We start from the raw sequence: 26247 nt of genomic DNA, 5'->3' as shown, positions 1-26247 counted from the left end.
GGTGGGTCTCTGCAGATGTCTCTATGACACCACGTGACATGTTTATCAGTGAGCACAGAGATTCTCAGAAAGCTGAGAGAAAGATCCTGCAACAGCTGGAAAACGTGCTCTGTGTCATGGTCCTGGGCCATGTTGGCCCAGTATTCTTAGTTTTCTTGTATGTTTGTATTTTGTTCCCTATTTAGGCCATCTTTCCTGAGTTGCCCTGTTGTGTTGTTCCCTAAGTGTTTTCCCTTCGTGGCTTTTACCCCCTGTGTGCCCCTCTGTGTATCTGTGAGCCCTCGCCTCTCCTTATGTTTTATTCCATGTTTCCCCTGCCCGTTATGTCTAAGTTCTCCCCGTGCTCTCTCTCCCCCTGTGTGCCCTCTGTGTATTTATGAGCCCTCGTCTCCCTTTGTGGTTGTTCCATGTTTCCCCAGCCCGTTATGTCTGTGTTTTCCCCGTGCTCTCTCTCCTCCTGTCTGAACCTCTGGGTTAGGGTTTTGGAAAAAACCCTTGGACTACCCACGTTCCCTCTTTTGACTTCTTGTATTCCAGCAGCGATTCTTAGTCTCAGCAGCTTTGGTCATTTGGTTGTTTAGTTCGCCCCAGGCACGTGGTTACAGTACCATGTTGAAGTCACATGACACATAAAAACAATAATCAAACATTAAACTAACTGAATCAAAGTTTCTTTGATTTAAATCATAATTAAGTGTTACAGCTCTCCTTTACTTTCCTCGTTTCACTCTGCAACCTGATTTCTGCTGGAAGAATATATGTAAACTCTCATTTCCCTCCATGAAATGTGATAAGAAAAAAATCCTGATCATATTGTAAAACTTCAGCAGAGGAAATCCTGTTTAATCGTGAAAGTAAGAGCATGCATATATGTGAAGGCAACTCTTAGTTTGCTACAAAGCACAAGGACTGGGTGCTGAAGGTCACTTGGTCTGATGAGTACAGGTTTACCTTGTTCCAGAGTGATGGAGACATGAGAGTAAGAAAACAAGTGGGTGACGTGATGCATCCATCATGTACACAATATCACTAGTACCTGCTATACAAGCCAACCTGATCAGCTGAGTGAGATGGTCAGGTGATGAGAGGTGAAATGTCCTCACAAAACTGTCACTTTCTTTCCAAACTCCACCATGACCTGGATGACCGATACCTACACAGACATATGTAATGGTCAGAAATCCAGTGTTAAGTCCAGTTGGGGATTTTGCTGTGCTGCTATAATACCCTGCTGATATGAGTTTTATGTTTTTTATTTTCTCTGTTTCCTTGTTGAACAGATATGTGTTCACAGGCATCTACACATTTGAAGCATCTATCAAAGTTTTGTCTCGAGGATTCTGCATCGGAGACTTCACCTTCCTCAGAGACCCGTGGAATTGGCTGGACTTCATGGTCATCAGCATGGCGTAATAATCAATCATACATTTGATGTATTAATCAGACAGCATACGGTTCAGATGTAATTTTATTTCATTTTATTTGGCAAAATGAAAAAAAGAAGCCTCAGAAGCAGCTTTAACTGTAAAAGCAAAATATTTTATTTTAGATGGAAGCTATTTATATTCCATCTTCATAGTTAAATTTCAAACAACATTTAGTAATTAAAGGAAGATGATGCAAGTGACGATGATTAGAATGATTACAAAGGTGAAAAAAATTATGAAAATAGTGACAATGATAAGAGATGAAGGTGTTGATGATGTGTCTATTCCAGATATTTGACGGAATTTGTGGATTTGGGAAATGTGTCGGCATTGAGGACATTCCGAGTTCTTCGAGCTCTTAAAACGATTACCGTCATCCCTGGTCAGTGTGTGTGTACATGACTGGATTTTGGATGTTAAGTGCACCTAAAAAACAAAAAACGTGTTTAACCACCAAAAAACCAGCGATTTTCGTCTCCCTGTAGTGATGACTTTGATGTTTGTGATTAGACTTTAACACCCATCCAATCCGCAGGTCTGAAAACAATTGTTGGAGCTCTCATCCAATCAGTGAAGAAGCTTGCTGATGTCATGATTCTGACAGTTTTCTGCCTCAGTGTCTTCGCTCTGATTGGTCTTCAGCTCTTCATGGGAAACCTGAGGCAAAAATGTGTCCTGATGCCACCACCATTTCTTAGCAACCACACGTCAGACAGTAATCTTAACACCAGTTTCTATGGCAATGACACTTACAGCAACAACACGGGAAGCAGTAACTTTGACTTCTACGAGTACATCAACAACCCAGGTAGGAATACTTTAAGGGTTAGGATTAAGCTTCTCTGAAGAACATAGCTGTAACCCCAGTCTGTCTGTCACAGAGAACCATTACTACTATCCTGGTCATGCTGATGCTCTGCTGTGTGGAAACAGCTCTGATGCTGGGTATGTCAACATAATGATACAAATAATAGTAAATGGCAATAATAGTAATGTTAACATGAGCACAGACGATGACAACAATGTGTCCAGGGTCTGTCCGGATGGTTACGTCTGTATGAAGGCAGGGAGAAACCCAAACTACGGCTACACCAGCTACGACACTTTCGGTTGGGCGTTCCTGGCTCTTTTCAGACTCATGACTCAGGACTTCTGGGAAAATCTGTTCCAGCTGGTCAGTAACTCGCTGGTCCACTATAGGCTGTTTCCACAAACTGTAAAAATGGACACATCCTCCATGTAGAAAAAGCTGCATACTTTCCAATCAATCAGGAGCCATTTGGTCTCTGCGAGAAAGTAAACCGACTACTTAACTGGCTTTTGAGTTCACTAAACTCTTTCCTAATGAAAACTGATGTTTGGATAGAAGCAGTTCACACCAATTATCTCAAGTCACTTGAAAATCGACACCCTACAATATTAGAGAGCACTCTGCAGCAAAATGCTCTATTAGGATGCTGTTATGGCATTTAAGATAAGATGGGACCTGATTGTTTAAGACCTTGTATGTGAGGAGCATGATTTTAAATTCATAATAAATGTAACCCTCTCAGGCTCAAATTAAACTTTTTGTTGCTAATGCACAACCAAGTCCTGCAGTGGTACTTCTGAGTAAAACAAACTCATAAAATATGTATGTGGGGGGTGTGTGTGTGTGTGTGTGTGTGTCAGCCTGTATGTACACAAACCTCTGCATCCAATTCTTGTTTTTTAAAGTGATTCATGATGTGTGACATACAATCCTTCACTGCAGTTCACCGATACCATCAAAAGTCCTAAAATACTATGAGATTCATGCTCATGATGAGTGGATGGAAACTTCTGGCCAATGACTACTCTACTGATGATGATTTAAAATATTACGTAGCTCCATCAGACCTGTCGTGACTGATTTTCATTTCAGTTCTTGTGTAATTTGGCATACTTCAGGCTTTTCACTCTGTTTCCCACAACATTGGTTTGTCCCTTGAGTAAAGAGCTTTGTATGAGTTAATGATTTATAGGTCAGAGTTCAGAGGCTCAATACACACAAGAAAAAAAATTCATTTGAAAATGGTCAGGGACAAGGACTGGATTGAAAATGGATGAAAAAACATCCAATGTAAAAAGAAGAACTTTGAAAAAGCTTGAAAAAACGTGAAAAACTATTGGTCAAGAGAATTTTTTAAATTACAAGACAATCTGGCTCCTTGGAAGAAACATATGGAGAACTGAGGGATGGCATTTGGACATTACATCCATTTTTGAGATACAGTCTGTTTCCTGACTTCCCATGATGCACTGCCATGTTACGTTTCATTCGGTTTCTAACTTTCTCAGAATTTAGGATGAAAAATATTTGTGTGACGTTTGAAATATTTGACAGCTTGAAACAGCATAACTGTAGATATAAACATCATAAAGAGAACAAATACACCTGTGTGACGTCAGCACAGAGAAGGGCCATTTACCATTTTACCAAATAAACACAAAATAAATGAGTGCAGAATTAAATGAGAACATAAACAGGGCAACAGTGTCATACATAGGGCTGCTCGATTATGGCAAAAATGATAATCACGATTATTTTCACTGAAATTGAGATCACGATTATTTGACGATATTTATTTAACCCTTTAAGACCTACCATAGAACCAAGTCCACCAGAGCTTATATTTTTTTTTTTACATGCTGTAGTGCCATTTGTGGGAGCATTTCAAGTTGCTATACATCAATACAACTGTTATAGTCCATATTTTAATAATATGTATGCATTAAGTCCATAGTAATTACATAAATTGCAAAAAAGTGCAATAAACTACAAAAAAAATTGAAAATCGCTTTTGTTTTGTTTACATATATTTCTACTTGGAGAAATTTAAGAGGTTTATCCCTCAAAACTTTAAATACAATAAAGTTGCAAAAAATAGTTTCCCACCACAGGAAATTTATTTTGAGTGTCTTCATAGTTTTATTTTGGAGATACAGCAATTTTTATATATTGCAGGAAAAACAAAAAACAATCCTATGATGCAAATTTGCAAAGAAAACAGCATGTGCATCATTTCACTGTGGGAAGTGTTACGAACAGCTGATAGGAACGGCAAAGCGTGTTTCTGGAATATTATGTTTTTGTTCCTGCAAGCGCTTTTTATGCAATTTTTGCAAAGCTATATGTGGAACGAAACCGTGACCGAGGACAAGCTGATGGCATCAGATGTAAGTACAACTCCTCCGGTTTCATATGGAAAACAAATTATTGCGCTAGCTTACACGGTTCAGGTTCTACAGGGATTTAAAAATAGTTAGGCAAAACGGAGCGTGCTGCTCTGACCGGCTTTAAAGGGTTAACAATGACTTTAAAAAAATAATATAAAATAGTGTGCAACACCACTGAAGTTTTTTTTTTTAAACTCTCTTTTCAACCAACGGCAGTCACTCTCCAAATAACTTCTGCTTAGCTTTCCGAGCTTCCCTCGGGTCCTCTTAATCAGCGGTCTCCAACCTTTTTTGCGCCACGGACCGGTTTATGCCCGACAATATTTTCACGGACCGGCCTTTAAGGTGTCGCGGATAAATTAGGGAGGGGCTAATAATCGGCTCAGTCATTTTTAATGATCGTTGAAAGCCCAGATCGTAATCGTGATTAAAATTCGATTAATTGAGCAGCCCTAGTCATATATCTTATATATTATGAGACAAACCAAGAGCCAAAGCAGTTCCGCCCACCTGTCCTTCTTTTGTTTCTATGCAGACTTTGCGAGCCGCCGGTAAAACCTACATGATCTTCTTTGTGGTCGTCATCTTCCTCGGGTCATTTTACCTCATTAACCTCATCCTGGCTGTGGTCGCCATGGCGTACGCCGAGCAGAATCAAGCCACCATCGCTGAAGCCAAACAGAAGGAGGAGGAGTACGCTCAGATCCTGGAGGCGCTGAAGAGGAGAGAAGAGGAGGTCTGATCACTGGCATGAAAACTTGCACAGGATCATTTAAACACAGCTGAATCTTTGTTTCATTACAGCAGGCAACCAGGACGGCAGAGCTGTTAGAGGATGCAGACCCAACACTGCAGAAGAAAAATTCATCTACAGATTTAAACAGCCACAAGCTAGAGCACAATGCAATGGAAGGTACATACACCTGTGTCATGTTACCTCTAACACAGAGCCTGTGGGATGTCCTGTCATTATGACCAACCAGGCCAAACTGTTCAGAGGTAGACGTTGAGCACCTTGCGGGAAAAACGAAGCTGGTCGTTTTCATTTGAATGGTCCCTATGTAAAGTCTCTTTAAAAGCATTTTGAAGTCTCTGGTAAAATCTCTGTGCTATACTAACAGTGTTCAGTGGCTCTGTGGTGTAGTGGTTAACACCTGGCCTTATACGTGAAAGATCTTTGGCTGCCTCTCCCCACCGCAGGGAAAAGGGTAACACCACCTGGGTCTGGGTGCAATTCCCCCCTCCAGGGACAAGGGTACCTAGACCCGGTTTGTAGAGTACGCTTGGGGAGTGTGATTGTGTGTACAGCGTCTCTTTATGTCTGTCTCCACGTTGGTTGAGTGTGGAGTGAGTGCATATGAGAGCATGAGGGTGGGAATGGATGTTTGTGTCTGTGTGTGCCTGTATGTCTGTGTCTATATGTCAGGTTGGGTATCAGACGCCACCTCTCTGGGGACACCTCAGGCCCTCCAAGGTTTGGAGGCCTATCTCCACCCACCACCACTTCCCCTGCCGGTGGCGGACTCCCTCAGGTGTCGGTGTGTTGGTGGTTCTTTGTGTCTGGGGGTGGGCGTCCGGGTACACACCGGCTCACTCCTTGGCGGCCGCTTGTCGGGGCCTGGGGCCTGGGGCTCGCTCGGGCCCCTTTGGAGGTGGGGTGCCCCCGGCCTCTCGGCCTGGGGCTCGGTCACTCAGGCGCAGCTGGGGGCCGGCGGAGCTCACGGGCGCGTCACTGCAACTCCCCCTGACTTCTGCTCCGCGGCTGCTGGGCGAGCCCTCATCTGGGACTCTCCTCAGCTCTTACTGGAACAGTGGCGCGGCTGCCCCTCTGTTGGTCTTCCATGGTCTCTTGTGTTCTGGGGGCCTCTGGATGTCTGGAGTTTTGATCTCCTCCATACCCGCTTCACACCCTGGAGGACGGGGCTGTGGCCCCCCCACACTCCCTAGCAGATCATTACATGGAGAAACCTTTGGAATGCAAGCATGCTGATCCACACAGGTATGCACACATGGGTATTCACAGACGCGGACTAAAGCTTTCTTGGCTGCTACCTCAAAGCACACTGTGCGCTGTCTATCTTGCGTGCTGCACAATATCGTTTATTATTTAGTAAATATTGATATCTATGGCTAGCTAGTTTATTGTGATGGTGCTTTGTTTTCTCTATTATTATGTTGCTCTTTGTTGTTTGCTGTCTCCTCTGTTTGTTTTTTTTGTTTGTTTGTTTTTTTCTCCATACAGGTGACCCAGGAGTTCTTTTTTTTTTTTCTCTCTCTTCCCCCCCCTTCTCACCGTCTCTTCTCCCCTTTGGTTTTCTTTCTTTCTCTCCCCCTCTTTCTCTCATTCATTCCCCCTGTCCTATTTATTTTTTAAAAAAAAAAGAAAAAAAAAAAAAGAAAGATCTTTGGCTTGAAAGTGAAAGGAGGCACGAAATTCATCCTCAGTGAGTCCCAAGTTAGCATAAACCCAGATAAACATGAGGGTTCAATCATCCATCTGTCTTAAATCACAGCTGCTGCAGCTGAAAATACCAACCTACAGTGTCCAAATAGCATCATCTCCAATGTTCATAAATGTCTATAGTAATTGTTCAGCTGCTTTCAAATACATTTGGTCTAAAATGTTTATAGGCACATTAATGAGCTCAAATCAATTACAGCTTTCATGTATTTCCCACAAACAGCAGAAACATGTTAAACCAAAGGTTGAATTTAACTTTGAGCTACTGCTATGCAGCAGAAGGTGAAATAAACAAAGACTCCAGAGGAGAGATTTAAACCACAGTGGTAATGAGTAATAGCTACAGCAAGAACAAGGGAGATGAAAATTAACCTTCTTCACCTGGAGATAGAAATTCAGTCTAAATTTTTAAACAATCTCACTTGACTTCTGATCTCTGGCTCGTGACAGTATGCAGGGAAAAAGCATAACACAAACAGAAAGCCTTCACTGTACTTATAACCTCTGTGAAGCTCTTTGTCTTACAATGAACACTGCATAAATCCCATTTAATTGGTCTGTGACATTTGTATGTGATATGTGCACATCTGGACCTTTAGAGAAAATCTCAATAAAGCTCATGCTTCACCAATCAGCTGTGACTTTCAGAATTTGAGGATGACCAGAGGCCGTGTCCTCCATGTTGGTATGCGTTCGCTGACATCTTCCTGAAGTGGAACTGTTGTGGCTGTTGGCGATGGCTCAAGCAGTGGCTCTTCATCATTGTTATGGATCCATTTGTGGACCTCACCATCACCATCTGCATCGTCCTCAACACTGTCTTCATGGCTATGGAGCATTATCCAATGACAGAGGAGTTTGAGGAGCTGCTGAGTGTTGGGAATCTGGTCAGTGATAGAGTCATACAATGTGATCCTGATTAGATGCATTCAGCTCACATGAATGTTACACTCTGTTAAACACAGTAAAGATCTTAACATATTTGGATGTCTGACCCCTCACCTCTAAACCCCCAGGTCTTCACAGGTATCTTTACAGCTGAAATGGTCCTTAAGCTTCTGGCCATGGACCCGTATTACTACTTCCAGGTCAGACTTTGCGTTTGTTTACTGATGATTCACAACTGTTCCTATAGTAACATTTTTGTACTTTTTGTCATGGCTGTAGGTGGGCTGGAACATCTTTGACAGCATCATTGTCACCATGAGTCTGGTTGAACTGGGATTAGCTAACGTTCAGGGCCTATCAGTGTTACGCTCATTCCGACTGGTCAGTGCATCATCATCATTGTCATTACCATCATCACTTACTCAGAAAGTGAATGAAAAATGATATTAGAATCAGAATCAGAATCAGAATGGGGTTTATTGCCAAATGTTGAGCAGGTTTACAACATTAGGAAATTGCTGCGGTGCTTCAGTGCAAACATAGTGTCATAAATAGCACTTAAATAGACATGGAAAAAAATAAAAGTAGGGATAAGAATTAAAAGTGCTACGTGGGAAGATATGTGCATGAGATATACATGAGATATATACATGAGAATAAGAATTAAGAGTGCTACGTTGAAAGATATATACATGAGTGCAGGTGGTGATCAGTGCCAAACATGGAATGATGCAGTGAACACAGCGTAGGGTCATGTGTTAGTGGTGGGAAAAGTCATATGGTTATTGTTCATGTGTCCAACAGCAGAGGGGAAGAAACTGTTCTTATGGCGAGAGGTTCTGGTGCGAATGGACCGGAGCACTAATGGACCAGATATTAGTGCTAGTCTGTCTTCTCACCCTTATCTCACATGCCTCTTCACCTTTACAGATGCGAGTATTTAAGCTGGCCAAGTCCTGGCCAACCCTGAACATGCTGATAAAGATCATCGGGAACTCGGTGGGGGCTCTTGGGAACCTGACTCTGGTTCTTGCCATCATTGTCTTCATCTTTGCTGTCGTCGGCATGCAGCTGTTTGGGAAGAACTATAAAGACTGCGTCTGTCGCATTGCAGAGGACTGTGAGCTTCCTCGCTGGCATATGCATGACTTCTTCCACTCCTTCCTCATCATCTTCAGGGTGCTGTGCGGTGAGTGGATCGAGACCATGTGGGACTGTATGGAGGTGTCGGATCAGACCATGTGTCTGATTGTCTTCATGATGGTCCTGGTTATTGGAAACCTGGTGGTGAGTATCTGACTAGAAAGTGCTTTTTCCCAAATCAGTTTCTTATTGTTTCAGGTTTTGAAAGTCAAAGGTATATGGTGACATTTACAGAAAGGCAAGCAAAGACGATAAACCCAGCGTTTTTGTTTTAACACAAGCCTCATCAACCATTCACAGCAGATTTTTTTTCCATGCTCTTTCTATCTAACATTCACATGCATTGATGCATCAGAAATTAACCTGAGGTTAGTATCTTGCCCAAGGAAATTTGTCATGCACATTGGTGCACATTGGTGCACTGGTGGTGAGATGCTAAACAAACCTGGTGTACCCAAACATGAGGGTGCACTAGGAACGTCTGACAGAGGCCCAAATCCAAAAGCTCTTCAACTCCCACCTCTGGCGGAGTTTTTAAGGCATTCTAATGGAGGTTGGTGACATTGAGTTCCATTAGATCATGTTCCACACCTCCACACCATTGCTGTGGTTACTGCAAGGGGCTACGGCTGCAAGGGAAACACGGAAGATCAAGGGAGCTGTCAGGCTAAAGGAGGTGTCTTATTGGGCTTGGTTAGCCTGTGGGACTCCAGAGGCAGCTGACAAGTGCTGGCAGGCTAAACGAATTGGGCTCTGACAGTGGCTGATGCAAAAACTTGGGCGTGGGACGAGTTTGGTGAGACCATGGAACAGCACTTTTTGACGGCCTCATGGCGACTCTGATAAACCGTCTGATGACTCACACAACTGGTCCGTGGCTATGCCCCTGGGGTGGACAAGATTTGCCCTAAGTTCCTTAAGACTCTGGATGTTGTGAGGCTCTCTTGGTTGACACGCCTTTGCAATGTTGAGTAGAGTCCTGGGACAGTGCCTCTCATTTCCCTTTGTGAAAAGGGGGAAAAGAGGGTGTGCTCCAACTACAGGGGGATCACACTCCTCAACCCCCTGGGACTCACTCTCCAGTATCTATGTCGGGATACTGGAGAGTGAGTCTGTTCATTTGTTGAATTTTGGGTTCAGGAGGAACAATGCCATTTTTCTCCTGGTCACCATCACAGGATACTCAAGGGATGTGGTCAAATGCCTTCTCCAAATCCACAAAAACACATAAATAGGAATTATGAGTTGTACATTAGCTTGCCACAATTGCTTTGAGGCTGTCCAAAAGTGCTGTTCCATGCTCTCACCACACTCAAGTTTTTTGCATCAGACACTGCCAGAGTCCAACTTCATTTGAGCTGACTTTGGAGCTCCACAGGCTTGCCAAGCCCAGGCCAAGTAGATTTAAATCTGCTTCCAGAGATGATAGCTAAATGCACCCACAAGATGCCAGTAAATCAAAGGATGACGTAAACAGGCAATGAGAGAAGCTTTGTGACAGAACACTGAGATGTGAGGCGAGAGACAGCTTTCATGTTTTGGTTTAATTGATATTGATTTATAGGTTTTACTGAGCAAGCAGTGCCTGTCTTGCATTCACTGATAAAACTGTTATTTTTTCATTCTGAATGTGTTCCTAAATTAGTTTCTTCTTATTTTAGGCCATGAATCTGTTTCTAAAGCTTTTCCCTTTTGTTGCAGGTCCTGAATCTGTTCCTGGCCTTGTTGCTGAGTTCTTTCAGTGGTGATAATCTAGCAGCTCCAGAAGATGAAGGAGAAAACAATTTACAAATCGCCATAAACCGGATTAACCAGGCTGTGGCCTGGACCAAGTTCTGGATCCTGGAACACATCTGGGCTTTAGTGAGAAATAAGAAACAAGTCAACCAAGACCAGTCCAGTGGTACAAGCCATGTTTCAGATGTTTATTGTTTATTAGTGTTATGTGTAAAGAAAAAAAGCTTTAAATTGGATTTAATGTCCATTTACTTTAGCAGTCAGTTGTGAGGAAGACGACACAATGATGAAGGAGGTATTACCTTTGACCTTTGTGACCTCAGATGAACCAGAGCCCCATGACAAAGCCTCTAGCTTTAACCATGGCATCCTGACCAGTAACTACCATACCATTGCATCCCTGCGGGTCCCAATAGCCGAGGCTGAGTCCTACTTTGACATACGTGAAAATGAAGAGGAAGAGGAAGATGACCTGGATGGAGAAGAGAAGTACTCACAAGTAATCCCTGTTATTGTTCCTTTCTATTCTATGGACCTTTTTTCACAGCAGCATGATGCAGTAGCTAGTATAGGTAAACACAGGTAATTTAGGCTCTGCTCCTGTATTAATGTCATTAGTGTTGGATTAGTTTTAGTAATTATGTATTAGTGTTGTCTTTATCAAAGTTTAACTGCTCTCTTTTTGTTCAGGGCAATATGTCATCAGTCTGCAGTACTGCAGATTTTCGTCCTGAAGTCCCAAAGGAGGAAGATGAAGAAACAAACACGCCTGTGGACTGCTGCAGCGACAGTAGGCACATGCATGCGTTCATAGACACACATTAGCGTTTGTGATTATAAGGTGAAGCGTTCCTTGTGGACCGACTGCAAAGTTAAATGTGTGCTGTGATTTCATTGGCCAATTCAAACACTGCATTTGTTTGTTAATTGATATTTCAGAGTTTTACAGTGGCTGTCCACTCCTGGACATAGACACTTCCCAGGGCCGTGGGAAAGTCTGGTTTAATTTCAGGAGAACTTGTTTCACTATTGTAGAGAACAACTACTTTGAGACATTCATCATATTCATGATCCTGCTGAGCAGCGGTGCTCTGGTAAAACCTTCATTTCTTCTTCTGAGTTTTTTATGTTTTGTTCTGCTTGTAATATTTTTGTTTTTTTAATCCTCATAATTCTGATTGCTGCTCAGTTTTCTCAGTGCTGATTGGTTTGTTTTGATCATGTGACTGAGCAGGTCAGAAATGACTGGTTCGTATTTGTACAGTGATTACTAACCTGTGGAGACAGTGTGGGCAAGCACATGTTGGCTACTAATATGTCTGCTTCAGGTTTTACAGGTGAGATATAACAAATACCCCTACATGAACACACGGCAACTCAAAGAAACACCTTTTAATCAGCATTCAGCATCAAGTCAATTAAACTTTTATGAAGCTCAGTTTCAAGCTGCTTTCGTATTATTGAAATTACTGTTCCTGGAACACTAGAGGATCAACAATTGACTGGCCCACACGCTTGCCTAACCCAAATGTGATAGAACACAACCGGGACGTTATGTTTCAATCCATCCAACGCCACCAGGTGGCACCTCAGACTGTCCATTAGCATCATCTTATCAGAAAGAGGCTCTGACATTGTCACCCATGCATACAACACAAACTACAGAGTGCCATTTGTTGGTTGCTGCAATAAAATTTCAGCAAAATAGACCAGCCTGCTGCATCCTTTTTTTTAGTTAGATTTTCAGGATGTTGTCTGTAGGTAGGTCTGGGATGGCAGGTTGTAGATGCGTCCTTGATCGAACACTGCTGATTTAAATGGCTAAATGACGACCTCAGCATGTCGTGAAGTTCTCCAGAGGCCTGGTAATGAACTAATCATGTGATTCAGGTGTGTTGACCCAAGGTGAGATCTAAAACCTGCAGGACACCGGCCCTCGAGGCCTGGAGTTCGACACGCTTGATGTAGGTTGATAATTTTAATTTCTATCAAACATTGTGGCATCCTTTCACTTCTAACACATTACCCAGCTCTTATCGGTACAGATATCCAGTGTGGTTTTTTTCCAACTGAGGACTAATGTGTTTTCACAGTGGTCCTCTAACTTTTATGAGCAGTGTACAAAAATGGGTAAGGTTCAAACTTTACTTTTTCACTATGTAAAATGTGCAACTGGAACTTCTTGTTCAGAAACGGATTATTCTGCACTTCCATTCTCCTTTTCATTTGAGATGATTAGGCTTTAAATAAACTCAGAATTTAAATGACAGGTTAACCGAGAGGTCAGGTTTGAATGCCTGAGTGAGTGACATGATAAACTCTTAGTGTTTGTAACAAGTGTTCTGATGGTGCCATCACCATCAGTTTGCTGATGTCTGAAACTGAAGAGAAATACCATCTTAATCTTGAAAATACCTTTGCCTGGAATACCTGGAACTACCTTAAAATACCTGCAAGATACAATCCAAAGTGACCTGTGAGCTCTTTGGTGTGATCAGAATGGAGGCCTTTTTTTAAAAATAACTCGCCGTTTAAGACAAAAAGAACCAAGTCCTTTACTGTTGAGCCATTTTTTTGTATTTTAGCAAATGAGTTTGGTAAAATTATCAGAGGAATAAACTAAAGCAGTATAAAACTGTTTGTGTCTATCAAGTGTAGAAAGTAGAGATGTCACGATACCACTTTTTTATGTCCGATACCGATACCGATATCATAAATTTGGATATCTGCCGATACCGATATGAATCCGATATAGTGTTTTTTAATCAACAAAACTGTTTTTTAAATATCTTGCTGCATTTTGTATAAGTTCATACTCAAGTTTAAAACAACAACTACACTAAAGCTATTCTGTTATACCTGTATGCAAAAAAAAAAATTTCATAGTTCAGCAATACTGATCAATCTAATAAACTTAAACCTACACCATCCTCCCTATTCTGGTATTTTAAAAAGTACTTAGCATAAATATTAAGCAACCTAACTAATAGGGTTCCAACTCCCAGCAACAACAAAAATAAATAAATAAAAAATAGGGAACCACCCCTCACGCTCCACCTCATGATGCTTAATCGATGTAATCAACCTTAATTTGATGCAGTGCGAAAAAAAATGCACAGAAATCAATTATTTTTCAAGAAATATTAAATAGATTCAACATCTTTCTTCAACAAAATTGCAGACTGCACAGATGGTACCTTCCCAAAGGAAAAAGTACTATAGCTTACTAGGGTATATATATTAGACTTAATAGTTACTATATACAATAATGGACTTCTATACATTTTACATCAGATTAAAACTTTGGGTGTCAGATAATTATTTATTAAAAGCTAGACATTTTAAATGAGAATAAGAAAGAAAAGTATGTCTTTGTGCCCCCTTTTCCCTGTTCATGCCCTATCGGCCCCCCTGGCTAAACTTTGCTAGATCCGCCCCTGCACAGTTACAGCCGTCAGCTGTAGAAAAAGATCCTGGTGTAGAAAGTAATAATAAATAAATTCTAACAACAGCTGATCAAGCTTAAACGTGCTGCTGTTGTTCAGCCGCTGGTTTCCTCTTTCTGGTGCAAAGTGGGCCAAAAGCAAACAAGAGACACGGACTCGCGACAGAAAAGCCGATCAGCTGATCGTTAAGCAGTTTCATGATTGAAGTAGCAGCCGGAGAGCGAGAGGCAGTCGCTTGTTAAGCTTAACGTGGGAATGCTTTACAAACATTCAGAGATGGACTTACACACTTGCTTTACTTCTCTCGGGGATAACTTTGTCGGAGATGAAATGCCGAGTTGCTAGCGAAGCTCCAAATGCTATCCAGACCACAGACAGGTCCCGCATGCCACAGCCGCTCTATCACGTGATGCATACTGCTCCGACGTGCTAACGTTCTGAGGTGAGTTACGGCGTGTTGCAAGTTTTGTGAGGTGCTTCTGTGATATTTAATGGATCGGATTACATTTTTTATTTTTCTCCGATATCCGATCCAGTAATTTAGGTCCGTATCGGACCGATACCGATACGTAATATCGGATCGGTCCATCTCTAGTAGAAAGCACTTTAATCTTGTTGAAAATGTCTGTGTTGGTTTATTTTAATAAATATCACTCTACAAGCAGATGCACTACACAGTGAACTCCTTTCCATGTGGTGACTAAAGCTGATTTGAAAACAGGCTTTTGAAGATATCTACATGGAGCAGCGTCGGGTCATAAAGACGATCCTGGAGTATGCGGATCAGGTGTTCACCTACGTGTTCGTGGTGGAGATGGTTCTCAAGTGGGTCGCCTATGGATTCAAGACCTACTTCACCAACGCCTGGTGCTGGCTTGACTTCCTCATTGTAGATGTAAGAACAGAATGGATGATTACCAAAGATGCTGTTGATGTTTATCTTTTGTTTTTCTATGATACAACTGACAGACATTATGAAACATCCCAGATTTCTATAAACAGGAATGTGAACACGGGAGGTTAAAAATTCTACTTCAATTTCACTGAATCAACAACAGTCTGCCTGTTTGACCCACACAGCATTCAGTCACTGTTCCTAGTGTTTTTGCAGCTTAAGTTAAACACACAATGCTTCATGTACTTCACACTTGTCTGCCAGTCCCCGATGTCTCTAAAAAAAGGAAAAGAGTTCATCAAGCTCATTTCCGCCACCTGGAACTTTCCTGGCACTGCCCCTTGAGCCCGCGGCACCACCCCTCCACTGGAGTGGAGCTAAAGACCTCTGCCTTACCTCCACATATTTTAAACAAAACGAGGGTTTCTACAGACACAAACATGGATGTCCATGGCTCCCTGGTGTCTCCCCAGACACTTGCATATAGTTTAATAAGGAGAGATCATTAGAAGGATTTGAACATAATTTATTGATGTTCAGAATTCAGTTTGAGGTATTTGGTGGTTCGACTACAATGGCCCATCACAGCAGAACGGAATCCCACTGGTGATAGGGATTAGGGCTGGACCCCTAGGAATCTTGACGCTGGTGGTGGAAATGAAGATGGAGACTTGAATGGAGGCTGAGTCATGAGAGGTGTCGATGGGGAGGAGGAGGGTTGTACCAAGGGGTCTGCAATGGAGTGGGTACACAGTGAGATTTATAGTACCCACAGCAAAGGCTGATTGGCCTGAAGAAGGTTGGACAAAAGATGACTGGACTAGAGCAGTGATGTCAAAATCAGCTGCACAGTGTGGGAGAGTAAATGAAAGCCTAGATTAGCCGCAATGCCGGGAAAACAGACAGATATGTGACTACAGATATTCCTTATTGAACTTGTGCATAAGCTTCATTAGGGAGACTCCACCACAGTAATAAGGACAGGTTTCCATTCCTCCAGGTTCATGTCTAAACTGCTAATAAATCTGAATATTTCATATAGACTTCTGTTCATGCACAGCTTGTTTTAAATCAGAACAAAGTGTTTATTCTGGGGTCCTCACACCCTGTGGCGTAACAGTCTACTTTAGGAGGACATTAGTACTCTGACTTCACCACCAGTGTCATTTGTCTTTCAGGTGTCTCTGGTGTCGCTAACAGCAAATATCCTAGGATACTCTGAGCTGGGAGCCATCAAGTCCTTGCGGACCCTAAGAGCTCTGAGGCCCCTGAGAGCCCTCTCCCGCTTTGAGGGGATGAAGGTGGGGCTAGCACATGTCTACAACCCTGTCAAGAGGGTCTCAGGGTGCTAGTAAATTTGTGTTTGACTGGTTGCTTTCTCACTGCAGGTGGTGGTTAATGCTCTGGTTGGAGCAGTCCCATCAATCTTCAACGTCCTCCTTGTGTGTCTGATCTTCTGGCTGATTTTCGGCATCATGGGCGTGAACCTGTTTGCAGGAAAGTTTTATTACTGCTTCAATGAGACATCGGAGGAGTTGTTTCTCCCTGAGAGGGTTGACAACAAGACCCAGTGTTTGGCTCTGATTCAGGAAAACTTCACTGAGGTCCACTGGAAGAACCTGAAGATCAACTACGACAATGTTGGAATGGGCTACCTGTCTCTGCTGCAAGTGGTTAGTCTGAACACCTGTGACTTCACAGAGAAATAACCCAATAGATCAATACAGAATAATTCTACTGACCTCACTGATCAGATATTGCTGTCATGATGTTTTGTGGGTCTTTACCTGCTGATTCTTGCAGTAGATGAACAGCTGAAACTGATGTTCAGGACTTTTGTCTTTCAGGCCACATTTAAAGGCTGGATGGATATCATGTATGCAGCAGTAGACTCAAGAGAGGTCAGTTGTACTGAAACGGTTACTGAGACTGTGCTGATACCGATGCACAGATCTCCTACTTGTGAGCAGATTTGTGTATTTAAAAATGAAGTCTGACGGAAAGGGACGAGAATTTTTCATGTCAGAACGTTTCGTTGCTTCTGAGTTATTGTGGTTAGTCGGGTAAACCTAAGAAAAACATTTAAGCCATCACAACAATTTAGCTTATTTCATTTTGTTGGATTCCTAAACAATGCCCTTTAGGCGGGAAAGGAAATCAGATATCTAATGGCAACCAGTGTTGGGGAGTAATGGAATACTACATGTACTGGTGTTACGTATTTAAAATACAAAATATGAGTAACTGTATTCTGTTACAGTTACCATTTAAAAGATGATATTCAGAATACAGTTACTTTGTTGAAATAAATGGATTACATGGCGGTCTTTTCCTGTTTCATATGTTTGGCTATGCTCTCTCTATTTTTGGTAATTCCACGCCGGTGGAAACCCAAACAAAACACGCATTATGAGGCTCAAATGTCTATGTCTCTATCTCGCGGCCCATGTCACCTCTACTTGTGGTCCGCATAATAACGTGAAGAAATATTATTTTAAAATGTTTTATTCAAAAAATGATTTAATATGAATGCAATAGCAGAGTGTTACAGTCATAGCCCTAAAGAATGTAGCCTGATGGGCAGTGTAGTCTGTGCTGCAGGGAGAATGGACTGCCATACCCGTGAGCGCGAGGAGGGAGAAAAAGGAAAGGTACGAGCTGTCATCGAGCAGAAACGGGAGCTGGAAGCATGTAAATATAATAATAACCACTGCAGCCAAACAGAGAGCCTGACGAGCCCAGCTGTAAGTAAGCTATTAAGACTCGACTGTACACCGTGTTCGTGTTTTCCTCTGAAACAATAAGCTCTGTTGGAGCAGCCTTTCAACGCCTCTCTCTGTCTCTCGCTAGCAAAGTCGACCTAGACAACAAAGTAAAGCTAGTTTTCAGCTACGAGCCCGACACGAACCCGACGTATCAGCCAGAGGTCCTTTACTACGGTTCGGAGCCGCGGACCTGTTTTATATATGCGTGGAATAGTTTTCTATACGAGATCGCTGCAAAAAGTGCAGCCTTACCTAATGTCCACCTACTGTTACTCATTTATATTAAGATTTAAACATCTAGTTGGTGTGACGAGTAACCTTCAGTAATAGTAATAAATCACACAGCAATAGGACATTCATGTAGTTGTAAAAAGCATGATAATATATTAAGTAATCCAAAGTATTCAGAATACGTTACTCTCATTGAGTAAAGTAGCAGAATACGTTACAAAATACATCTTGGGGCATGTATTCTATAGTGGAATACATTTAAAAAGTAACCTTCCCAACACTGATGGCAACACCCTAACCCCTGAAATAGTGTCCCCAGAGAATGACATCACTCAACAGTTTTCATTCTCACCCTAACCTTTATCTTGGTTACCATGGTTACATTCTTGGGAGTGTAGGTGGAATCCCAGCCAATGTATGAGGACAACCTGTACATGTACCTGTACTTCGTCTGCTTTATCATCTTTGGCTCATTCTTCACCCTCAACCTTTTCATCGGAGTCATTATAGACAACTTCAACCAGCAGAAAGCTAAGATAGGTTTTTACTCACTGACATCAATCATTTATTACTGGATTTCTATTTGCCAGCTGACTGTGTGTTGTTTTTTCTTTACATGGGAGGAGGTGATATTTTCATGACAGAGGAGCAGAAGAAGTATTACAACGCCATGAAGAAACTGGGCTCTAAGACACCTCAGAAACCTATCCCACGGCCTGAGGTCCGTTTGATTACTCCCTGTGAGCAGAAAACAGGATTTAAACATTTGGGATGGAGCAAGATTTAAATGGTTCCTTTATTTTTTGTGTCCAGAATAAGTTTCAGGGTCTGGTCTTTGACTTGGTGACCCAACGTTTTTTTGACGTTCTCATCATGGTGTTGATCTGTCTCAACATGGTGACTATGATGGTGGAAACAGATGAGCAGAGCAAGGACAAAGAAATCATCCTTTACTGGGTCAACCTTGTTTTCATCATCATCTTCTCCACAGAGTGCGGTCTAAAGATCATCGCTCTGCGGCAGCACTACTTTGCCGTCGGCTGGAATATCTTTGATTTTGTGGTGGTTATACTTTCCATTGCAGGTGAATCCATGTTTGAGGAAACTGACAATATTTAATATTTTTGTTTTTTAATTCACACGTTAATAGAAGAATCTCATACTTTCTTTTCCCTTTCCACCTTCTTTCTTTTTTCCTTCCTTCCTTCCTTTAGGCCTTCTCCTTGCTGACATCATAGAAAAGTACTTTGTATCACCTACGCTCTTTCGTGTGATCCGATTGGCTCGTATTGGCCGAATCCTTCGTCTTATTCGTGGAGCCAAAGGGATCCGGACGCTGCTCTTTGCCTTGATGATGTCCCTTCCTGCTCTCTTCAACATTGGTCTCCTTCTCTTCCTCATCATGTTTATTTTCTCCATCTTTGGTATGTCTAACTTTGCCTACGTGAAGAAGGAAGCGATGATTGACGACATATTTAACTTTGAGAACTTTGGAAACAGCATGATCTGCCTCTTCATGATCACCACATCAGCAGGATGGGATGGACTGCTAAATCCCATCATGAACACGCCCCCAGACTGCGACCCAGACTTTGAAAACCCAGGAACGACTGTCAGAGGGAACTGCGGCAGCCCAGCATTAGGCATCGTTTTCTTCACCACGTACATCATCATGTGCTTTTTGGTGGTGGTTAACATGTACATTGCCATCATCCTGGAGAACTTCAATGTAGCTACAGAGGAGAGCAGCGACCCACTGTGTGAAGATGACTTTGAGATGTTTTATGAAACCTGGGAAAAGTTTGACCCCGATGCCTCACAGTTCATACATTACAGGTGAGTCCACCTGTGTTTTAGTCTGGCTCTAATCTGAGATGTGGTGTTCTCTAAAGACCTGTAAGAGTTAAGTTCTGTGGATTCTAATGTGTTCCTCAGTGAGCTGTCAGACTTCTGCGATGCTCTGCAGGATCCTCTGAGGATTCCCAAACCCAACGCTGCCACCCTGATCCAAATGGACCTGCCTTTGGTACCCGGAGAAAAGCTGCACTGTCTGGACATACTGCTTGCTCTCACTGCACAGGTAACCTCACCTGCTCACATTTACAGCTTATTCTATTGGATCTTTATTATATTATACTATATTATATTACATTTATAGGTTTTAGGTGATTCCGGGGCCATGGATGCTCTAAAAGGCAACATGGAAGACAAGTTCACAGCCAACAACCCATCCAAGGTTCTATTCTATTCTATCATAAAGTCTTTACCAGTGTCATGTACAGTTCTTGGGAGAGTTTGCACATGGGCATATTTAAGTACCAGTAATTGGTTTCCTTTCAGTACTGCTTTGAATTTGTGTAGAAGCTGTTATTACATCTGAGACCTGTTTATAGCTTAGCTTCATGCTTAGCTTGTCTAAATTTTTATTTCATGTTGAGATGTCTAACGGTCACACAAAGCTCTCATATATATGTAAATGACAAGTGACAAATGAATCTGTGGAGAAATCTTTGGAGAAAAGAAAAAAAATGCAAAAAACGTAAGTATGTTTGATGTGTCAGTCAGAATGAGTATGTTCTTTGGTCAGACCAAAGACCCAGATAAACAATCTCATAAAATCAAAACTTACATGTTCTGGCAACCAGAGTTAGAGTTAGGATTGGTGTCTAATGAGGTTAAGATGGTTAACCTCTGTGTCACGGCCTTTAAGCTTCCAAACAGAATAATCCAAGAAAAGGCCTGAGGTGGCAGCAGGTGGTTTGTTTCAGAACGCACTTCCAACGTGACTCTTTGAAAAATATATGCTGTTTATTTCTTGCAAAATTATGAACCAAATCATTTCTTACAACTTATAAAACAAAACAAATTTCCCAAGTGTGGGACTAATAAAGGTTATCTTATAAACAAAAGTTAATCTAATTCCACAAGTTCACAGAGTGGTCAAAAAATCATTTTAAAAACGCTCCCGTCTTACCAGCTGACAACAAGGAAAACATTTCCACCAAGCATGCTCTGAGTTAATGCGAGGGTCCAAACAACTTTTCCAAAATTAAACTTTTAATTACAGACTTTAATAGCGAAATAGCTTAAGTATGTTATAATGGATAAAAATTATGATTCACAAGAATTCAACAAAAATGGCCACAACACATTTCTGTCCTGATGGGAAATGAAGAGACATTTTTAGAAGGCGATTCGTGGGCTCTTCATGTGTCGGTGAACATGCAGCAGATCAAGCTCAGTGTTTTTGTAACAGAGCAGCATTTTTATCTGTTCATATTCAGTTTCTGACAAGCTGTCAAAAACATTTTTGACAGCTTGTCAGAAATATTATTTGTCTCTGATGCTGTGATCATTATGACATACAGGAGTCATATGAACCAATCAGCAGTACTCTGCGGAGGAAACAGGAAGAGGTAGCAGCGACAGTGATCCAGAGAGCGTACAGGAAGCACCTCCTTCAGCGGGGCAAGGTCAAACGGGTATCCTACAAATACGGAGAGAAGCTGGACGGACGACAGGACAAGCCACCAGAGACAGAAGCAACTCTTTCTAAAGGACTGAGTCAGCCGTACAGCGGCAGCCACGAGCAGACGGCTTCAGGTCAGGTGCATCCCACCCGGGTAGAGCTTCAGAGCGAGTTTGTTCTCCGCGCCGCCCCGCCGTGCAGCACTCATGAGTTTGTTCAAGATGAGAACCTGAGGGAATCTGTCGTGTGACAGCACACCTGTTCCTCCAGTTTCTCCTCTCACCTGTGGAAGCTGCAGCTGGCGTTCTTTCTACAAACTCAGCAGAGACTCTGTTTTTCCGGTGTGTTCAGAGGTTAACACCTTTGTTAATGCCCTGTGTGACGTCAAACTTTGCAGGTGACCCTGATTATTGATTGTTTCTGAGTCACCTCGATCGACTCAAATGTTATGATGGATGTGTTTGATATTGTATCTGAAACTGCCTGAGACAGTACTCATTAATTCATAACAGGCATGTGCTACTAACCTGAACCTAAGAGCTGACAGTCAATGAGAGTACAGCATGTTAGCAGGTGAAGAAGTTCTGGTTAAAGTAGTTCAAATATAACCACATGTTTACCTATTTAATTAACATTTCATCAACAAAAGACTCAACCTACAAGTTGTTTGTATTCCCAGTTCTTAATACTTCCAGTTTGTTGAATGCAGCTGCAGGTGCTTTCTTTACGCAAAATCAAAGCTTCTGCAGAGTTGATAAAACGGGAAGTGTTGTTTTACTGGCTGAGGCAGCTTGTTTGCTGTATGCTGACACTGTTCCTGATTGGTGAACATTTCTGACACACTAATGACATAAAAGCAAACACCCCTCAAAGACTGCTGCACACCTTTTTAATAAAACATGTCCATGTACCTGGAAATGAAAAGAAATAAAACTGTTACACTGAAAATGGACAGCCAATAGGAACAGGCTGTTTTTGTGATGTAAACAGTGTTTATTCACTGAAGAAGAAGAGAAGTAATTTCTTTTTTCTCTTTTTATGGACTCTGCTGAGTTTCAGTGATCCTAAAACCTTTGTCTCTTCTCAAAATACATTTATGTTGTTTTTTTACAGACTTCACTTGCAGGTGAACTTTGTCAAACTGTCTTCTTGTTGTTAAGAAACTTTTGCTTCATGTGGTGGATGAGTCTCAGCCATCTGAGTGGTCAGTTGGATGGAGGATAGTTGTGACCTGCAGTAAAACAAAGTTTCTGTAAGTGTTGTCATGACATTTATGTCTGTACATATCAATAAAGTTTTCCGATTCGCAACTGCACTTCCACCTGGACGCTAAGTATTCACACCTTCAGATTTCTCTTCCTGTCTGGCTCAGAGGCGACAGCTGCTGTCGAGTCTAAATGGCCAAAGTTCAAAGAGAAAGACAAGAAGAGCAACAGCTGACCAAGGATCACACACACATACACACACACACACACACACATACACACACACACACACACACACACACACACACACACACACACACACGTGTTCTGGTGTTTGTGAGGACTTCCCAGGACCTTGACCCTGAACTTGAACCCAGTCTGAACCTTTAAAGCATTGCCTGGGGGCGGGGTCTTCAACTTACTGTTAATTAAACTAATTTAAGGTTAGTCTGTTTGCACTTACCGATAATGACTTCAAATCTATTTTAATCATGTGAGCAGTAAACTGTTGACAGAATAAGTTTCTACTCTGTCGCCCCCTGCTGGACTTACTATGCTACAGCCCCTTCTAAATAAAAGCACGAGGCACAAGCAACCAGTTCAGTGGTTAATAAAATGCATCGGGTGACATTATAATGTGTGAATGTGTGCGTGAATGGGTGGATGACTGGATATGTAAAGCGCTTTGGGGTCCTTAGGGACTAGTAAAGCGCTATATAAATACAGGCCATTTACCATCATTTATTTATAATCTTCTGACTGATTACAGAATGAATCCAGTGCACACCTGGTCTCTGCTCAAGGCCACTCACATATTCACTGCGTCTCTATCTCCATGGAGACAAGATGCTAATTAAGATGAATGAGTTTATTTCCTGACAGTTTAAATATTGAAGCTGCAGGAAGGTCACACAGTGACAGTTTTATAACACACACACAAACCGTTAATAATCATGAACAGCTTTCTGTCCCAGCCCGATAAACCAACACCATTCCACTTGGGTCGTGTTAATGTTCATTAATAAACTACTGACTGAAATCTGAAGATGGGCCTGTAAAAGAAATAAAAAGGAAGGCGGTTAAGGCGATCGAAGACAGAGGCGCAAGTCTTTCTCCTTGGTCTCCTCCTGCAGCTGATGTTCGGCTGGTTTTGCTGTTGTTAGCTCTAATCTGAGCTGCTGTCCACTCTTCGGATGAACTCTTCCTCTTCAGACAGAGACTTACATCAAAGAGTTTGGTGTTTTTTGAAGAAACGTTATTGAAACTTTATGGGTTTTTTTAAATAAAAGATGATTAAAAAAAACGTCATTAATGAGAAAACACGTCCCTGCACAGCCTCAGACCAGTCTCTCTATGATTTCTCACTTTCATGCAGTGTTGAATAAATTCAGTTTCCTGTGTGATTGCTGACCACTGTGAATACATTTACAAACATCTGACCGTGTTTTTCACTCGGTTACATCTTGTTTTCAGTACATGTAATAACATAAATATTCAGGTCAGCTATTTATTAGTTTCTGTGATGTTTTACTCTTTTCAGCAGCTGAACAAATGTCAGTTTATTGAAAATAAACATATTGAAAAAGATATTGAAAATCTTAAAGTCAAAACGGGGGTTGCATTTTCATTCATTATTTTTTTAATAAAAAACCCTTTTGACAGGGTTGAATGGAGTTTTTTATTCACCGCATTGTCAAGATTTGGAATTGGTGATCATTTTTGTAGATGAGTTAAGACACAGGGCTGAAAGCCTCTGTTCTCACCAATGGGCTGATGTCCCCATTTTTTAATATCTCCAGGTCTACCCGTCAGGGTTGTAGTCTTAGCCCTGTTCACTATCTTTTTGGAACCCCTGGCTATTAAAATTAGGGAAGATTCAAGTATTGTGGGTGTGAATGGAGGGGGGAGAGAACATAAATTATTTCTATATGCAGACAATAGTTTGGTGGTGTTTCAGGACCCTACCAATTCTATAACAAAATTGCTAAATGTTATTGGTGAATTCTCTAAGTTATCAGGCTACAAAATTAACTGGCATAAGTCGGAGGCAATGCCAATATATCAAACATGTATTGCTAATTCATTATCAGCTTTCAATTTCAATGTGTTACAAAAAGGGATGAAATACTTAGGAATAATACTTAATCTGAATGTTGATGAAATTATGAATGATAATGTAGGAAAACTACTTACTAGGATTAAAACTAATTTGGAGAAATGGGGTAAGCTGCACTTGACACTATGGGGCAAAGTAAATACGCTAAAGATGGCAGCAGCTCCTCTGATCAATTATTTCATTGGAATGATACCAGTTTGTATTTCACCTCAATTTCTCCTTATCTTTCCTCATGTGGTGCATTTTCCATTGTTATACCTCTCTGACCTGTCTTCCCCATGTGATGTTTTGTGTAATGTATGTATGGTCGGAGGTTAAGATGGCGCCGCAATATCGTGCAATTGGTCGGCAGCCTTATGAAATTTCACCTTGTGGGACTAATAAAGGTATATCAATCAATCAATCAATCAATCAATCAATCAATCAATCAAATTTTCGTAAGATGTAATAATATGATAAAACCCTTTCTTTGGGATGGTGGTAGACCGCAGAACAATCCTGGTCGACTGTACCAACCGAGAAAAGAAGGGGGTTTATCCCTACCCAACACAAAACAGTACAGCATCTCATTTGAAATGTGCAAGCTGTGTAAACACTGGGCAGCAATAAATTCAGACCTAGACTGGGTTCTAATGAATGAATGAATGAATGAATGAATGCTTTATTGGCCATATCCAGGTTGCCCCACAGAGGAATAGGACCCCCCCCCCGACTTACACACACAACAACAAGACATCACATGGGAATACAGTCGGAGACCGGCAGCGTTGAGAGAATAACACTGAAAAAATTACACAACATTGGGAAAAGTACAAGAGGAAAAAAAGAGACCTCTTCACACGCTGGGCAACCTATGGGAGGACAGCATGAGAACAGGAAACAAAAAAAACTCCTTTGCACAGAGAGCACATTAATGTCCACATCACAACATCAGAGCACATGACAAGCCACAGGGGATGGATAGGGGGGTGGGGGGTGATTCGAAGGAACACAGCAGTCGTCCTGCACCATGCTATCATTTCAGCGCGGCACGCAGACCCGCTGCCTTCCCCCGCAGGAACAAGCATCGAAGGCGTTTGGAAGGGAGGGGGATGAGTGCGTGCTTATCAGTGTAAGTGTATGTGTGTGCGTGTCCATAGTTCAGCTGAGACAGTGTCCTTCGCTGTATCAGGCTAAGTAAACAGTCCTCCAGCCGATCCAGGTGTCCTTCATGGGATGGGAAGAATAGTCATCACACAGTCGTTATCAGGGAGTTGTTTTGGTGGG

The 26247-nt window shown here is 41.8% G+C and overlaps 1 protein-coding gene across 2 annotated transcripts in view; it reads left to right on the top strand.

The window, feature by feature from the left end:
- The window catches only part of scn4ab (sodium channel, voltage-gated, type IV, alpha, b), a 43250-nt gene extending 19157 nt beyond the window's left edge, over window positions 1-24093 (top strand). Inside the window, exons 6-31 of one of the 2 annotated variants that reach the window (XM_085272422.1) lie at window positions 1281-1409; window positions 1718-1809; window positions 1963-2235; window positions 2309-2372; window positions 2460-2601; window positions 5161-5361; window positions 5430-5538; window positions 7735-7973; window positions 8103-8174; window positions 8254-8355; window positions 8905-9261; window positions 10819-11020; window positions 11112-11353; window positions 11545-11644; window positions 11794-11948; window positions 15022-15195; window positions 16374-16496; window positions 16584-16868; window positions 17043-17096; window positions 18590-18729; window positions 18810-18931; window positions 19111-19275; window positions 19406-20027; window positions 20127-20271; window positions 20350-20427; window positions 21560-24093. In XM_085272422.1, coding sequence (XP_085128548.1) covers window positions 1281-1409; window positions 1718-1809; window positions 1963-2235; window positions 2309-2372; window positions 2460-2601; window positions 5161-5361; window positions 5430-5538; window positions 7735-7973; window positions 8103-8174; window positions 8254-8355; window positions 8905-9261; window positions 10819-11020; window positions 11112-11353; window positions 11545-11644; window positions 11794-11948; window positions 15022-15195; window positions 16374-16496; window positions 16584-16868; window positions 17043-17096; window positions 18590-18729; window positions 18810-18931; window positions 19111-19275; window positions 19406-20027; window positions 20127-20271; window positions 20350-20427; window positions 21560-21910 — 4738 coding nt within the window. In that variant the 3' untranslated portion in view covers window positions 21911-24093. Of the gene's footprint in view, window positions 1-1280; window positions 1410-1717; window positions 1810-1962; window positions 2236-2308; window positions 2373-2459; window positions 2602-5160; window positions 5362-5429; window positions 5539-7734; window positions 7974-8102; window positions 8175-8253; window positions 8356-8904; window positions 9262-10818; window positions 11021-11111; window positions 11354-11544; window positions 11645-11793; window positions 11949-15021; window positions 15196-16373; window positions 16497-16583; window positions 16869-17042; window positions 17097-18589; window positions 18730-18809; window positions 18932-19004; window positions 19276-19405; window positions 20028-20126; window positions 20272-20349; window positions 20428-21559 lie in introns of both variants that reach the window. The other variant, XM_085272421.1, reaches the window with a different exon arrangement.
- The last annotated feature ends 2154 nt before the right edge of the window (window positions 24094-26247 follow it).

Source organism: Mchenga conophoros, linkage group LG4 (genome assembly GCF_057382185.1).
Source record: "Mchenga conophoros isolate Kocher_MC1m ecotype Shallow Benthic linkage group LG4, M_conophoros_male_GT1.1, whole genome shotgun sequence".
In the NCBI taxonomy this organism is placed as follows: domain Eukaryota; kingdom Metazoa; phylum Chordata; class Actinopteri; order Cichliformes; family Cichlidae; genus Mchenga; species Mchenga conophoros.
The sequence above is the reverse complement of the archived record's forward strand: the minus strand, read 5'-3'. Positions and strand labels throughout refer to the sequence as shown.